At 42.2% G+C, this 18411-nt stretch overlaps 2 protein-coding genes across 2 annotated transcripts in view; one reads left to right on the forward strand and one right to left on the reverse strand.

Moving 5' to 3' along the window:
* The window catches only part of LOC117533790 (NHS-like protein 1), a 107267-nt gene that overhangs the window by 29095 nt on the left and 59761 nt on the right, over positions 1 to 18411 (reverse strand).
* On the forward strand, positions 8059 to 12587 carry LOC117533789 (protein ANTAGONIST OF LIKE HETEROCHROMATIN PROTEIN 1-like). Its single transcript, XM_034197732.1, has 2 exons — positions 8059 to 8330; positions 11462 to 12587. The coding sequence occupies exon 2, from the start codon at positions 11497 to 11499 to the stop codon at positions 12538 to 12540; it is 1044 nt and encodes a 347-aa protein (XP_034053623.1). The 5' UTR covers positions 8059 to 8330; positions 11462 to 11496; the 3' UTR covers positions 12541 to 12587.

Consider the following 18411-nt stretch of genomic DNA (forward strand, 5'->3'; position numbering starts at 1 on the left):
ACACATAGATAAGAGGGAAACCACTCTCTACAGTGCTAAAAAGGTTGTTAAGCTAGGTTCAACTTCAAACTCACTCCTGAATAAACACAACTCTCTCTCAAACACACACACACACACACACACACACACTCACACACACACACACACACACACACACACACACACACACACACACACACACACACACACACACACACACACACACACACTGAAACCAAGGTGACAGAGAGCCTTGGCTGAGTAAACATGCTGCGATAACTGTTTTTCTGGCACTGATGATATTAGCATGGGGTGTAGTTCCCGCGCATCACACACACACACACACACACACTTGGTGAATGACCTTTCTCTGACACCAAACCCTAGCTGTCTGTCTCTCATCCCTCCTGCCTGTCTCTCTAACTCTCTCCGTCCGTCCGTCCGTCTGTCTTTCTTTCTTCTGTTGCACTTCGGTCTGTTCGGCAGACAGAGGTTACTGGGTAAGGCTCCTTTACTGCCCCCCCGTCCCTCTTCTGGTGTTTCCGTCTGACCTACTCCATTGATGCAGCTGGGATTCCATCACACTCACTCTCTCTCACACACACACATTACAGACAGTCCCATAAGCAGTGCATTTGCATGATTAAATGCAGAATATGGCGGGGGTTCAAATAAGTCAGACTTAAGGAGACAAATTGGAGTGAAGTAGCTCACAACATGTCATTTTCACAAACAAGTTGTTGTGTTTGTGCAGAGGTTATTTATCTGCCACTAAATGCAAGTGTGTGATACATATATTGTCACTGTGTGTGTGTCTGTGTGTACAAGTTACACACACAATGTTTTAGGCTACTTTGCTAATAGCAATAATTGGGGAGATTTGATTGCATTTTGTGAGTGTGTCTGTGTTGTACCCCGGATTATTCTTTGTGATAAAAGGCAGTGGGGCCTCCCTCTATAGGCTGCTCCTCCTTTGTGATCCATGAGAAAACCCTCTGAGTACGCCCTGAGCATGCTCACACCATCACTCACATAATCAGACTCTGGTCTATTTGTTTATTTTCAGTTTCACAAATATCATCGCATTGATGTGGTGGCCCACGTGTATTTGTGTTTTCTGTTCAAACACCATGTAGCTGTTCTCACACAGCTTGATATGTGTGAATGTGGATGAATGTCTTTGAAAACTTTTCAAAAGTACTTTCAAAGAAGGGGAAGAGATGGGAAAGCAACATTTGCATTCACAAAATATTGAACGATTCTTTGATGTGGTAGAATCGGAGCCATTTTGCTGAGTAGCGATGCGAGGCAGGATAGAAAAGGCAGTGTTTAGGGGGACAAAAGAAACGGGAGAGCGGAGATAAAGACAGCTGGGAGAGAAAAGTCAGGAAGGGAGGGCAGGGTAACAGCGAAAAAGACAGATACATGGAGTGTAAAGGCAGAATATCCATAGGTAAAGATGCATGAAAAACAGTTATAATACACACAAACATACACAAAAGCCCAGCAGGCTTGGCGGTCGTGCCTCATTTTCCCTCCCTTGGCGCATGACCCCACCCGACCCTCTTTGAAATTCAAGCCAGGGAAATTGAGATGGAACAGATAGAGGATGTATGCACCTCTCTGTCGGCAAGTGAACAGACAAGACTGCATTAGTCTAGTCTGTCCTGTAAAAACATTGTTGTGCATGACAACTCTGTGCCTCAGCACCGTATTAAAACAAGGACCCACAACGAAAAGCTTAAAAACAAAGCCCAGATCAACCAAAAGCTACAGGAGTACCAACTGACATGGGGGTGTGCAACCGTGAAAACGTCCTTTCTATACATTCATTTAACAAGTCAACCTTTAGAGCCTAATGTCAGTTCCAGAACAATGAAAGGCGGGTCACTTTTAAAATGTACACGCCTGTTGAGCAGGGCGTTACAACGTGGTTACTTTACGGCTGGCTGATTTGTACGCCTGAGCTTTTGGGGCCTTCAGGAGGGTGGCAGTTTTGAGACTTTTATGTCCCTGTCAGGATGGATTTGTAGCTAACCGTCCATTTCCCCCAGGCAACACAGTATTGCATCTAATGCAACCCAACCCCACTGGCCTGTTGCCCCCCCTGAAGTTGGCAGGACAAAAAGATTAAACAAGAAGGTTTGTAAGGATGTGGGACAACATGTTTTGTAGTTACACAACCAAAAAACAACAATTGGATGGATTGCAACAAAATTGGGTCCAGATCTTCATGGTCCCAAGATGATATATCCTAATTTGATACAGGCATTCATGTTCCCCTCAGCGAGAATTAAAGTGAAATTGGTTGTTTCTGACACATTACTTGAATCCATTATCAGGTCAACAATTGTATTTGCACAGTCCCATCAGACTCCTGTTTTGTATATAAGCATCTCAACGTCATGATGTAACATGTTAGCCTGCAGAATTTGGCATTGAGCTCAAAGCACTGATATGTCTGCTGCCATGGCTGTAGACTCTCTTACACCAGCAGCTCTGTAGATTTTTCTATTGGTCAGTCATTTGGTCCAGAAATGTTTTCCAAAACATCGTTATTTTTCTGATGCACAGCAAATTGGTCATAAGTGAACCCCAATAGGGTAAGCAGGACATGGAGGAAAGACATTCAGTTAGTTGTTTCTGCAATAACCAAGAAGCATTGTGGCCTTTGAGATTTCAGGGTTGAGCTTCTTTTTTTTTAATGTGGATTTTGTCACCATTTTTGTATTCAATGAAGCAATTCTTATCCACTAGGCAGGTGCGTAACACATGTCTGACATGCTATCATAAAATAATTTCCCCAGTGGAAAGCTCCACTGGTATTGTAACATAGAGACAGACCCCTGGCAGCACCAGACTGCATTAAGAGCCATTACCATCCAGCCACACTGTCTCCACTCATATCGACTCCTGGCTTCTCCCTCTCCAGTGGACCCTCCAAGGACACGGCAAATCAATTACCACAAGGCCTGAGTGTGGTTGTGTGAGTCACTGGCTAGCAGCAGTTTGCTGACATCATTATGTGTTTGTTTGTGTGTGTGTATGTTGTACATACTATATGCATGTGTGAACGTGAGCCTGCAGCTCTCACTACAATCTACTGCCTTTAGACCAGTGGTTCTCAAACTTTTTCTGTCAGTCCCCCCCTTTGGAGAAAAAAAAAAGTCGGGCCCCCCCAACACAAATAGTCAGGCTCAGTGGCGGCGCCAGAGATTTATTTGGGGTGCTGTGGGGTAGCTTGACGTTTCATAGAGGGGGCTCAAACATTTAGGGTTTCCCATTAATGTACCGGGCGCTACAGAGGAATTTTCTACTGCAACAATCCCCACGCAGATACACAGAGTGACTGTTACAATGAAGGCTCGATAATCAGCTCACGGCATATAGGTGTAAGCAGGGGTAAAGTGCTATTTTTATAGGTGGTGTGTGGACCTCACATAGGGGGGTCCGGGGGCAAGCTCCCCCGGGAAGATTTTTAAATATTGAAGTTAAAAGCATCAATCTGGTGCACTTTGAGAGCAAAATGAAGAGATATATGGACATCTCTCAACACCCATTTGAAACAGAACTGGAAACAGATTTACTATTTCTTTATGGATATTTTACAAATCACTCCCCTTTTAAACTTTATTCTTTTTTTACTGTCATATAGTATTTCATACCTGTTTTTAATTTATTCTCTTATTTTTTTATAACTATAATGATCATATAAACGTGTGCCTCGGAAATAATTGTTTACATTTATGGTGACCAAAACGTTTGAGACCCACTGAGATAACACTCAGAGAGTCCTTTAGTTCACTGAGTCTTTCAGTCTGACAGGAGAGGACTCTCCTCCACTTTGTTGTTGAAAAAACTCCTTACAATATATCCGTTAGCGTAGCTCGCTAGCACCAGAAGCTAACAACTACGATCTCCGGTACCGGTGCGCTCTCTCTCTCTCTATGAGTGCATGCACACAAAATGGCTCGTTCCACACACACACACACACACACACACAAAGAGCCGAGCTTTAATGAAACACAGAGAACCAGACGTAATAGTACTGTATTATATTATTTTCAATCAATAATTTTTCAAAATATGATTATTATTTTTTTATCTTTTTTTTTTTTTTTAATAACCATTTCCCCCCCTGGTCTCTCGCGCCCCCCCTGTCATGCCTCTGCGCCCCCCTGGGGGGGGCGCGCCCCCCCACTTTGAGAACCACTGCTTTAGACCAACGTCACTCATTACAATCTAGACCTTCGGGGAGGTCCAGATTAATATATTACATCCCTGAACACTTTGTCCTGGCTGTAGGCGTCTATGTTTATGCTGTTGACACACAAACACACAAGCTCGATCTTACACATACAGATTATAAGACAAAACAGGAGCCTATAGTTAATGTGCATACAAGCATTCATGTGAGGGTGCCAACACACACAGCATTATGTTGGCTGTTTCCTGACCTACATTTTCACAACAGGGCTGTCTGCTCCTCTCTCCTAAGGGCCTGTGCTGTGAGTGTGTGTGTGTGTGTGTGTGTGTGTGTGTGTGTGTGTGTGTGTGTGTGTGTGTGTGTGTGTGTGTGTGTGTCTGCATGTATCATTAATCCAATTTTATAATTAACTTCAAACACAAATTGCCATAGATCTGTCACAAACACACAGATGTGATTCACGTGAGTGGTGTGCTTGTAGTTCACTTTGAGTGTGATACTTTCAAGCCCCACTCATAAACATCACACCTGGCTTGATTAACGGTGTGTGTTAATTATGTCCAAGCTGGAATATTACTTCAATCATTTTAACTATATGATTCATAAGGTCCATATTTCCCTGCACGCCTTTCTCTAAAGACATTAAATCAACACTTTAATCGAGAGTGATCAACCAAGATGACAGCAGCATATTTTCATTGCCAATCACATGCAAAACAGGCGAACCACGAAACACATGAGCTGAGTTATAAAGCAGTGTTTTGCTTTTGCTGTTACCATGACCCTGGTGCTTAGCTCATGCTACTGAAGAGAGGGTTTTTAGACACAGAGACAGACTGAGCTAATTTAGGTTAAGTGCCTCCAGTAGCTCAAGGGCACGAAGCAACAAGCCACAGGGAGGGAAGGCGAATGTGTGTGTGTGTGTGTGTGTGTGTGTGTGTGTGTGTGTGTGTGTGTGTGTGTGTGTGTGTGTGTGTGTGTGTGTGTGTGTGTGTGTGATGGTAAGCGGGGTTAAAGCTATGTCAACTACACTGTGTGTTTATCTACAGTTCCTCCACCACTGGAGCAATCAGACACTATGCCGTTTGATCCACTTCCCACAATGCACCTCACTTCTCATCATCATCATCAACAACAACAACAACAACAACAACAACAGTAGGTCATTTGGGGAATTGGGGTGAACTTTTAGAAATACAAACAATTGACCAATGACAACAAATGAAGGAAGTGAGCAAGACAATCAGCCCCGAGGCGGCAGCACAGTTCAGAGGTTAGATGTGAAGTCGGATGCCAATTCTGGTGGCTGGCATTGATCTTGGTTATGAACCGATACATTCACACCCCGCATGAGTGGATTTGGCTCTGCAAACCAGGCCCATAACATTGATCCAATTTGAATCCCTCTCTGTTAGTTGGTTAGATAAGGCTACACATTACACATTGCTTTCACAAGGCATGGAGGGAATGACCTAAAATAAACTCATGATGTTTGCCTCGGTAAATCTATGCAATGCAGTGGTGCGGTCCTAGTATTTAGTCCCCTTATACCTCCACGGACAATGATCCTTTTTTTGTCTTTTTAACAGCAAATCTGTTTTGATTACTCATTGTAAAAAGCCTTCAATTGGAGCAGAAAAAGAAGCTTTGTGTTTGACTAGCTAGATTCACAAAGATGCCCCAACTCATGAATGAACCATTGGTAATCATCAAGTTAAATCAATTTGAACAATCAGAGCAGTTAACAAGGTTTGCTGTATCCAGCTTGTTTCATTCCTACAAGCAAGCCTACAGAGAGAGAAAACACACTTTTAAAAATAACACATATAGCTAAAATAATGTCATATAATCCAACAGCAGCACTAGCCTTCAGGCTAAATATTGCTACCTCATCATAAACTCTGGATGCTATTGACCAATTAGCCGCTTTCACACCGCAGGACTTGCCGTACTTTAGTGCCGGCACTAAAGTACCACGGCACTGAATCCGCCAGGGGGCTAGTGCCAATCGCATTCACACCGCAGTACTTTCCCTGAGGCAAAATTACGCTGACGTCACTTCGTCTTCTTCTTCTCTGGGTTTACTGGCAGGCCGCAGAACCACTTCACGGCGAGTACAAAAAAAAACGAGAGAAGAACTACACGGGGGAGGGGGTATAAAGCCCACCCGCTGTATGAGGCGTTTGTTTACTTTCCGACCTCAGACATGATGGAGTTCATAAGTGTAATAAGGGTAATTTACAAATAAAATACCCCATTATAACAATGGACTTTATCTTTATGTATTTATTATATATTACCCCCTCAGGCTGATTTTGGAAAAGGACATTAACCCTTGTTTGGTGTTTTTCCCTTATTTATCTAAAACAAATGACATGATAAATGACTTGTGTTTATGTGTGTAAGACTTGTGTTTCTGCCCCTGCCATTGCTGCACAAGGTTGCAGCATTGTAGATAAATTCAACCACCGACACCTGTCTGCTCTCACATTCTTCTATTCTGCAAATTTGGGGTGGGACACAATAAATAAAGCTTCGCCAGTTTGTTTGTTTTATTGCACAGTCAATACATAACAATAACGGCATCACGCTGTTCCAGGTGTGTCGTATGCATGTAAATTGAAGTTAAATAAAAGTGTGAAATGTAAAATAAAGTGTAAGTAGTTTCAAAACAATGTAACAGTGGCAATATATATAGCAGCAGACACACCTTAGTGCAAGTTAGGTGTCAGTATTAAAAAACAGTGGCAATATATATATATATAATAACAATAGAAAATCGTTACCACTCTTATTATTGTGGTCTTTAATTTTTTTATAGTCCTGCCTGAGTTTCTTTATTTTTACCCGGCATCCGTGTGCACTGTGCACGATTCCCCGCTCAAGTAGCTTTTGCGAACATCGCTCAAAACATTTGGAGTTGGGAACTGCTTTCTGTAGAAGCTGCTGCATCCCGTCCTCAGAGTAAATTGGGAACTGCTTTCTGGAGAAGCTGCTGCATCCCGTCCTCAGAGTAAATTGCCAGAAGCGCCGACACTTCCTCATCATTCCACCGCTCCGGTGTTGTAGTACGTGTGGTCATAACTGCTTTAAAGTACAAAAAAACGACTCGCTCAGGTGTGGATGTGGTTTTGTAGCGAGGAAAAAAATGGCTGCCTAACAAAAAAAAATCAGAGTCTAACGGGGCGTGGTTTGCAATTCGCCCAGCCAATAGAAATAGAATAGAAATTGGCACTCTTTTATCACCAGGTTCGTACCACCTCTCTAGCAGGGACTGAAAATGGCCAAAAGAGTTCCCAGCACTGAGAAGTCCCGGCGGTGTGAACGCGACATTATTGGTACTAACGGAACTAAAGAACCAAAGTACCATGGGAAAGTCCTGCGGTGTGAATGCGGCTATTGTTTACCACACTGAGCCAAAGTTCGGTACAATGCCCCTTTCACACCAACGCGGTTCCCGTTCTAGCTCCGTGCTTGCACTCTTCTGGTTCGGAACCGGTTTTTCTTTTCAACCCCCGTTTTGTTCACATCACCCAGAGCCCGACTGGTGCTGCGTCATGACGTCACCGTTTACGTCGCTGATTTTTTCCCCCAACGGCGCTCACAACAACAACAACGGGACTTCGTCGGGTCGATGATGGTGTTGCTTTTAATCATACGAAGCCATATTACATTAAATAACTACTTCTCAACCCTTGTACTTTTCTCCAGAAAAGTACTTGCAAAATTATATTTTAAATTGACAAACATATGTGTAATTCGTGGCACAATTCAAACGGGATCGAAAGATAAGGTCCCATGGAGGTCCACCGGAAGGGGAGGGACTTCGCCACTCACGACGCAGTGTAGGCGGGGCGATCGGCTGCATGGCGGGCGGAGCGACGCTGCATAAAACTGCCGTGACCTCATCTTCAAGGCGACACAGCTCACAAACACAACAATGGAGGATATGGAAGCGATCGTGTACTTGTTTCTTCGTTTGTGGTTTATTATCACAACAAGGAGTTAAGCTTTGTTTCAGAAAAGGCTTCGTATAGCAAGACGAAATACAGAAGAAGCTGACGGGAGAGTTTTGGCAATCCTAAAACGCAGCAGAGACTACTACAGGACGTCTCTGATCACTGCTAAACGACAACGCTACTTGGTAAGCTAACGTTCGTTAACTAGCAATGTGTTTAGTATGGGCATAGATATGTCTCAATTATTTGTGTGAACATACAAATAATTTGTGTGTAAATATGTGATTTGTAAATGTAAAACAACATCCACAAATGCATGTAAAAGATTTGCAAACTCACAAATACATTTGCAAGTGTAAAACGGATCTGCAAATACGCTAAATATGTTCACAAATTTAAAAAAAGATCTGTGAATATCTCTTTAACATTTACACCTTTCGTTCAGGCATTTGTGAATCCATTTTGTATTTGTGGACCAAAAATGCGCTTGCGGATCTCAAATCTCTGTTCGCGGATCGTCTTTTTACACACACGGAATTTTGAGACATGTTTTCCGCCGGTCTCGGCTAAAATCTACTAGTGTCACTCGGTTATTTTCGGAAAACACGTGATGGCCTGCTGATGACGACATTTCCGCATGATTTCAAAGTAAGAGCATGATGGTTTGTTTAATGCTCTGTTTTTGTATTATAATGAACAGCGGAACGTTAGATGCATTCTTCATCATCATCACCATCATCATCATGTTATAGTGATACAGTTAGTTTGTGTTATTGGTTCAATATAGCATATCGAGCACTTTCGTTGATGTTGAAGTGCAGGCTATACGCCACTTTCGGGTCCTGGGGGAGCAGCTGGCAGCGAAACAGCCCAGATAAAACTCTTTTTTCATTGTTTGTTGTGTATTCAGTCAAGCGGGTCGAAGTTACAAAGCACTTCACATCTTATTAATCGGCCTAATTTTACCGTACCAGTGCAGTAATAAAGTAATCTGTAGAAAAGCACCGTATTTAGGTCAGGGTTATGGTGATAAAGAATGCATCTAACGTTCCGCTGTTCATTATAATACCAAAACAGAGCATTAAACAAACCATCATGCTCTTACTTTGAAATCATGCGGAAATGTCGTCATTAGCAGGCCATCACGTGGTTTCCGAAAATAACCGAGTGACACGAGTAGATTTTAGCCGAGACCGGCGGAAAATATGTCTCAAAATTCCGTGTGTGTAAAAAGACGATCCACGAACAGAGATTTGAGATCCGTGAACAGAGATTTGAGATCCGTGAACAGAGATTTGAGATCCGTGAACAGAGATTTGAGATCCGTGAACAGAGATTTGAGATCCGCAAGCGCATTTTTGGTCCACAAATACAAAATGGATTCACAAATGCCTGATCGAAAGGTGTAAATGTTAAAGAGATATCCACAGATCTTTTTTTAAATTTGTGAACATATTTAGCGTATTTGCAGATCCGTTTTACACTTGCAAATGTATTTGTGAGTTTGCAAATCTTTTAAATGCATTTGTGGATGTTGTTTTACATTTACAAATCACATATTTACACACAAATTATTTTTATGTTCACACAAATTATTATGAGACATATCTATGCCCATAGTTTAGGGTCACGCTCACTACTATACGACCAAAGTGTTTCAAGTATTTAATGAATTGTAGCTACCACTTTTACGTATTACAATTAGGGCTGTCAAGTTAACGCATATTCGTTCGTTGGCCAACTATTCGGGTTTCAATTTCATTATTCGGATATTCGTTTTTTTCAAAAAAAGATTTGTTTCCCCCTAAATGTATGCTATCAATAAAGGCGAATTGCCATATTCTTATACCATATTTATACTTTTGAATTGCACTGTTAAAATGCGGAAATATATACAATCTCAGCCTGTGCTCCTGACATCGCTTTCGCTCAGTCACGAACGCAAACGGCACGCTTCACCTCGCTTCACACTCCTGAACACAAAATGCCGAAGACTTCAGCTGTGTGGGACCATTTTAAATTGGACGACGGTAAGAAGAAGGCAGTGTGCCAAATATGCGACAAGAAACTGGCCTACCACGGTGGCACAACAACTCTGAAAAGTCACCGGATGCTGTAAGTACTAGCTTAGCTTAGCTGTTGTCAAGTTGCCATGATGAAGCTGCTTTATCCGCCGTTTAAACAGTAACGTTACACATGATAAAATCGTGCACTTACTTTGCTTGGAAAATAGTTGCAAGCAAGCGAATTGTTTTTTTATATTAGTTTTTCAATTTTATCCGAATAGTGAAAATAATAGGAGCAATGTGGGAACATCTGGGGCAAAGGCAATTATTGGCATACAGTTCGTTCATTTATTTTTCGTTCTTCTATTTAAATACTGTTTACTGTATCGGTAACAAGTATTACACTGTTAGGCCTACTGTTACGGCTATGTTATTAAAAGTATTGTTGTTATGACAGAAATGTGTTTTGTATCTTCAGGTTGTAAAACGTTAGACGGAATTTGGAACCAGATTTGGTCCCCGGGCGCTGCACTGCGGCTGGGTTAAATGCAGAGGACACATTTAGTTTTAATGTATGCGCGTACTGAGACAATAAATAAATATAAATCGTAATAGTATGCTCTTTCTGCGCTTCTGCTTAACAGCGTGTTGTCAGGTGTCTTAAAAAAAATCTCTCCGCACCGAATATTTGCTGTTGATTACTACCGAATATCCGGAGCCCGAAAAATGGTATTCGGGACAGCCCTAGTAGTCAGACAGTGGGACATTGTACGAAAAGTCAGCACACTCAGCTCGGATAGTGCGTGCAACATGATCGCAGCGTCCAGGCAGCTCCCGTTCGAGCATATGCCTTGAGTTGCACATAGCTCCAACGATCCATCACACACACACACACACACACACACACACACACCACACACACACACACACACACACACACACACACACACACACACACACACACACACACACACACACACACACACACACACACACACACACTGTATTGTATTATTGAATGAGAGAGGTTCCAGGTTGAATTGAGGCGAATATTTGTAATGTTCAGAGGTTGTTGTGTTTAATATTCATGAGAATATTTGTCATTGTTCAAATGATGATAAACATTTGCATAAAGCATATTTGTCCACTCATATGTTGATAAGAGTATTAAAAACGTGAAATATTCCTCTAAGGTACATTTAGAACAGATAAAAAATGTGCGATTAACTATGGACAATCATGCGATTAAATATTGTAATCGACTGACAGCCCTAATTAAAAATATGTATGCTTTTGTTTGTGTATTTCAGAAGTTATACAATTTGCTAAGTCGCCGCCGCAGACCATGTGTTTGGAAGTTCGACGAGCTACCGAGTGGTGGGATGTGATTGTTCCATCTTTCACACATACTCAGTGGGTGCAGAACTTCAGGATGTCTGAGGAAACCTACACCTACCTGTGCAACAAACTGCGGCCAGCGATGGAGAGACAGGACACAGCATTCCGCGTGTGTATACCTCTAAAGAAGAGGGTGGCCATCGCACTGTGGAAGCTTGCGACCGGCTCAGAGTACAGAAGCATTGGACATATTTTCGGAGTGAGCATAACAACGGTGTGCCGGTGTGTGCAAGACTTCTGTGCTGCTGCAGAGACGTTCTTAGTACCGGAACTAATTCGTTTACCAGACCGGGAGAAGTTTGCAGAAATGGCTGACTACACTGAGAACAGGTGGGGGCTCCCACAGTGTGTAGGTGCTATTGATGGATCACACATACACATCTTGGCCCCACAGGAAAACCACTGCGACTATTTCAACTGTAAAGGCTGGCACTCCATCATCCTTCAAGGAGTTGTAGATGGAAAGGGACTTTTCTGGAAAGTGTTTGCAGGAATGCCTGGGAGCTTGCATGACGCTCAGGTTTTGAGACTGTCCACATTGTGGGAGTTGGCCAGTCGTGGCAACTACTTTCCAGCTTGCACCAGGAACATTGGTGGGGTGAATGCTGGCTATTACATCCTGGGAGACTCTGCCTATCCCTTGCAAAACTGGCTCTTAAAACCGTTCCCTGACACTGGACGGCTGACAGCAGAACAGCAGATATACAACAGGAACATTTGCAGAGCACGGGTAGTGGTCGAAAACGCTTTTGGTAGACTGAAGGGAAGGTGGCGTTGCCTCGTGAAAATAAATGACTCTGATGTCAAACTTGTCAAATCTATGGTGCTGACATGCTGTGCTCTGCATAACCTCTGCGAGAGTCGTGGAGATGCCTATGATGATGGATGGGATGCACCAGCACCAGCAGCAGCAGAGCCTGGGGTGGCACAAGGTGCAGAGGAGGAGGGCGGTGACATACGAGAGGGTCTGATGCGCCACCTGAATAGCTAAATATTCATTGTATTGAACATAAATAAATATGTTTTACTCTTTCACTATACATGTGTTTGTCAAATGATTTAACTTTTTTTTTTTAAATCAGAATTGACTACAGGACAACATTAGTGTAGCTGCATTGCTTTTTGGAGTTTGAACAACACTCGGAACATAACTTATCTTCATGTGTACACTTAAAAAAAAAAGTGCTATTAGTGTAGCAATGGTATTGGAATGTGTGTTGTAATCCCAGGATAAAAACTAAGAGGGTTAAATATGTCTCAGGAGAGGCTTAGTGTCTATAAGATAACATGGATCAGTATCATCTGCACAACACACACACAGAGAGCCAGACAGTGATTGGTGGTGTCATCAAGCTTATCAAACAGACTGAGGGATGCTCACAGGTGTGTGCACGTGCTAAATCTGGGTTCCTCCATTGATAATCCTATGTTGAGACCCTGTCTGGGAGAAAAAAATCAGGACTCCAAATCCACTTAACCCCTCCCCTCATCTCCTTTCCCCCCTTCCTTCTTTGTAAAGCACCCATTCGTCTCCCCGTCCCTCCCCCTCCTGTCCCATCTGAGCCATTATGGAGGCATTAATAGAGAGCAGACCTCTCTTGGATGAAATGAGCGAGCCCTCCTAATGGGCCCCAAGGGAAACCAGGCTAGCTCCCTGATCAAATACTCCCAAAATGTACGGCTGCAATCATTCCAAATTAAATTGTATGTGATGCCCCATATGTCTACTTTTGGTATGGATTAATGGGTGCGTTCTGTCTGATGGCCAATTAAACCAACTGTAATTTGGTAATCACGGTAATGCTATCAATTAAGTCTCAAACAATGTTTTTATGTGTGAGATCTAAAGTCATTTCGATAATGGTTAAAATGGATGATTCACAGATGATCAACTTTAATACTACTAGAAGCACTGCTGTTCCCACTCTGAGTCCACATGCTTGTCTGTATTATACTGCCACCTAGTGGTATCTGAGCAACCACTAACAAATGTGATGTTTTTTTTTTAAATGTCATCCTGCATAGTTCTTAGGTTAACAATAGTCTAGGAATGTAGCTTCTACTATAAATAAACAAAATTGGACTCAAATGATCACTAGTGCACTCTCCCCTGTGGTTTTACAAGCAAAGGGAAAGGCTGTAGGTTCCTTTTCTCTACATGTTTTCTCTGTCCTTTTTCTCTAATTCATTCACACATGTGGAGTGGAAACCCCTCCAAAAGCGTTGCTATGGTGAGGACAACTCATTAACGAGACAGATTTAAAGAGGCTCTTAAAATCACTTTCTCTCCCCTTCTTTTGCCCCTTTTATAATCAGTCTCTATGGGGGGACATGAGCTTCTCAGAGGCTTGGCTTTGCCTACTGAGGCTTAATGGAACCTCCAGCTGATTGGGACATAAAGGAGCCTGCGGCGGAGGAGAAGGCAGGAAAAAGTGGACTGGGTTGGGGTACATGATGGAGGTGTGAGGGGGTCTGTGGCTGATAGAGGGGGGAAAAGAGTCTATGGCAGATTGTTCCTTTAGTTTTGCCCTCACTCAATGTTTTGCAAGTAGCCAGATTAACAGATAAATAAATTACAATAAACTTGTTTTCTTTTTGAATGGTTGCTGTTTTTAAAGAACATGCAATGGAAGCTTGTAAGGACTGGATCTTTGAACTTGAAATGTGTATATGTCTTTTAAGATGTAAAAAATAAAATAAAGGAACAATACTGTTAAAGGTGGGGTAGGTCATTTTGGAGAAACCAGCTCGAGTGCGCTAGAATTTGAAAATAGTCTGACAGGCAGGTAGGCCATCCAGTTATTTTAGCCGGGCAGGCTCAGATGATTGGTCGTGCTTTTTACAGCACTACGGCTTCCACAGATGAAGTTTTTTAATGGATTTGTTGTCAAAGCACTTAAGATATTCATTGCTATCGGGATGTTAAGAGCATTCCATGGAATATAACAAAGTGTATCTCGAGCCGGTTTCTCAAACTTACCTACCCCACCTTTAACTGTGCATCACTATGCTTGTTGTTGATCATGTGGACAATTCTCAAATTGACTCTGTACTTGGGTATACTGGATATTTTCTTATGTACATTTCCTTGGTTTTAGGAAGCCTGTGCACTTATTGTGAATCGTTCAGTAGAAGTCAGGAATGTGTGCAGACAGAGAGCAGACCGGTCAGTAGGGCAAACAGGGCCAGAATCCTTGGAGGGCCAGACTCGAAGCAGCATGAGGTGAAAAGCTTCCTGCCATTGCAGCGCTCATTAAAGAAATGAGCTGTGACTGAGGTAGGCGGAGCGCTTAAACACACTTATCCTGCACTAAGGCACAATTAGATTTTTATATTAGAAACAACAAGACCACTATTTAAAATGAGTGAGGCTAAAGAAGATGGCCAAAGCTGTTGCTGAAACAGATTAAGTCTTTAAATCGCATTTGTTGTCAAGGTCTGTAAGTGTTAAGACAAACTCATTTATTAATTGAATTTCCAACGCAGTTGAGATTCAGCTTATTGTGGCTTTTTCTATAGAGTGAATAAAGAAACAACTTTTTGTCAGTGTGCAATAAAACATCATCTTTATGTTGCTTTATAGGGGGACACATGCTTGTGACTTGACTGCATTAACATGTACGACATAGAAACAAGAAGCCACACCTCAGCATCAGTCATAAATTAAATTACCAGATTAACCGGTTGTGTTAAGGTGACACTTCAACTATGTAATGATAGGAACAAATAGCCCACATACCAGAGAACCAGAACGAGGAGATAGAAGAAGCAAACACATGCTTACAGATGAGCCATATTATCAAAAGCTACCTTCAGGTTATTCTTCAACAATAGGTGCTATACTGTGCAATACACTGACCCCACCAGGAGTCAGGAGGCTCCCTCTGTTAACAGGGAGCAGGCAGTAGCGTGGAAACACAATGAACATAAAACCGTAACACAAAAGTTCATTGAGTGAGTGAATTAGGAATGACACAAATAAAAATAACAAGAATTAGAAACCCAAGGAAATGCTGCCCTGAAAGAAAACTGAGGCACAATAAATGAACTACATTAATGTTGTTATTCAAACCAAGCAAACCTCTGCTATTTGAAAGCTTCCTGCATTTCTCTCTTCTGGCCCATTTAGTCAGTGATTATCTGCCGTGATGTGATGATTAAGCCGTTAAGTAAAACGCAATTGTAGACATATGGGGCCATGAGGGTCTCCTACACCTGATCCCTCCTGAAATAATCACTCTTCTCCCTGACTCACTCCTCGGCCCTCCTCCATCGCTTCCAGCCTCCCAAATGACAACACAGCTGTGCCCAGATCCACACCATTAACCTGACCACATTATATTATGACAACAATTTGTCAAGCAACACACGCACACAGAAAGACAATAACGAAGCAATGGAAAATCTATATGCGTGCTATCTTAACACTGTCATCAAATCTTATTTCAAAAAGAAAACATGGGATCATTAAATGATGGAAAGAACCTTAGCTTACACAATTTGCTTCTGGCGTATTATCATTAATGGATAGTGGGATATGTTGGAGCAAAAATCTTCTTTTGTAAATCTGTGATTTGCTTTTTCTACAATCAAAAGAACAGAGAAAGATCTGTGTCGCTAGCAAAATTCAAACACTTGTTACCGTCAATTTTGAAGCACGAATGCCAAACCTTCTGTGTTTTTAGATTATACATTTTGAGCAATCTCTGTCAAGGTTTGTACATTTAAATCATTAAGGTTTTGGACTGGGTCTTACAACTAATAATGACAAAACAATGAAAACCAATGGAAACCCTAGACAAATAACAGAGTGCTACTAATACAAAATCAAACAGAGAGAAATGGAGAAAGTAATATATGTCAAGCTCAAAAACTGAAAAAGACTCTTGGGATTTATGGATATATGAAAACAAACATGAAGACGCACGCACACAGACTGAAATCCGCAAAACTCAATTACCTCCCAATATTCAGGGATGACTTCATTAGCTGTTGGGAACACAGGATAGAATAGCACCTTTTAACCAATCACTAGCCAGACATTACCTATTAGGCTCCTAACAAGCCGTGATGTGTCCATCTGTTAGATACACAGCTAGCTATCACACTTTCCCTCCTTTGTCTCATAACCAAATGAAAGTCTAAATTGACGTGGGCGGAGTGAATGTGGAGTGGACTGGCAGTAGTACTTTTATATTTAGAAAGTGCTAAAAGGTGTAAAAAAAAGCAGACATACACTCATTCACACAAACACAGTTACAGACTTCCTCAATGAGAGAGGGAGAGTGAGACATTGTGGCAGACAGTTGCTTTGAAGGAAAACACAGCCTTAACCCATTTTACAGTTGAACAACCCCAAGCAACCCCTGACCCCCACACACCCCCAAGTCTGTGTGTGTGTGTGTGTGTGTGGAATCCCCTTCTTGTCTTCATCTCATTAAGCTTTGTGCCATGCTCTCTACTCCATTGTTCTGCCACCTCCAACCTGCTATTGGGGGGTTTACATGCACATTTAGGGCTGAGTGTGTACTCGTCTTTATTCATCTATGTTTGAGTGTGTACGCCTTGTACATTAAAACCCTTAATTCCTACAGTAAGAGGAAAGACTGACTAAGCTGATTATTTGCCTAGATGGTTTTCGGGCCATGATTTAGAAAATTACTCTTAGAGAGTTGTATTCACAGTCAAACAGCGAGAATGGCTATCATGTCACCTTAACCACAAGAGTTGAGGACACTGACGACTGCCCAGGTTATTATCACTTTGAAAAGATGGGAAATGTGGTTATTTTTGTTTGAATGAAACACTGAGTTGAAGACAATGAAATAGAGCAGAGGCCGAGACAAAACCACTCCTGATTGCCATCGCCACAATTACATTACCCTAACTGAATTTCAGCAGCGCCCCCATATAAATGTGGCCAATCCATTTAATTTGGCCTCATCTTGTTACTCTACAAGCCGGGCCTCCCCCAGGTGCTCTTCCCCTGGGAGCTGTTGGCACTGATTAGTCGATAGCTGAACCTGCCTTCCCACTGAGAGGGATTATGGGGGATCTTGTGGCACACCTGCTCCACCACTAAACTGATATAAATTAAAAGTAGGAAGGGGGGGAAAGCCGATGGTAAGACAAAAGTATTGTCATTTCATATCTTCTGTAAGAAAATGATAGAAAACAGGAAGATAGAAGTGTGAAAACACAAGGTATGGAGGGCAGACAGGAAACAAATGCAGACAAAAGACGTACTAGCAAAACTCAAATTTCAGCGTGTTAGAGGGTCTTCTGTTTAGCGGTGCATGAATACAGAGGGAGGTTTAATTCAACCTACAGAGCCCAGACAATACTGTACCCATGGCAGCGTCATCTTGAGCTGTCACTGCCTGTTAGCCAAAGCAGGCGTGAGGACGGGCTGCACTCGTCTGGCACCATACTGTTATGCTTAACGCACAAGGCGGTTTTAAATAATTATGCATGCAAAAAAAACATTAGAAAGTGTTTTTTAAGGTGGATAGATAGACACTGACTCAATATGAGATTCCAACAATAAAAAAAAGTAAGTTATTAAAGTTATATGCAAAGAAAGGTATCCCTCTTGTTGGTTGGGTTCTTCATTAAAAGCACTTTTAAGTAGTGTAACGTCATATCCTTGAGTATTCCTGCAAATAAATAATGATCATGTGCCAGATCCTGTCACATCCTTCAGCAGCACTCTCTCTTATGTCCCTGATGATTCCTTTATGTAGTGGCTGAGGTGAAAGTGGGTCACCTCAGTAACCCCAGCAGTGTCAGCCCCATCACCCTTTTCCTGTCAGCTCCGTTACACCTCCCTGCAGGCCTGTCCCATCACCTCCAGCTGCTAGCT

Source organism: Gymnodraco acuticeps, unplaced genomic scaffold (genome assembly GCF_902827175.1).
Source record: "Gymnodraco acuticeps unplaced genomic scaffold, fGymAcu1.1, whole genome shotgun sequence".
Taxonomy (NCBI): domain Eukaryota; kingdom Metazoa; phylum Chordata; class Actinopteri; order Perciformes; family Bathydraconidae; genus Gymnodraco; species Gymnodraco acuticeps.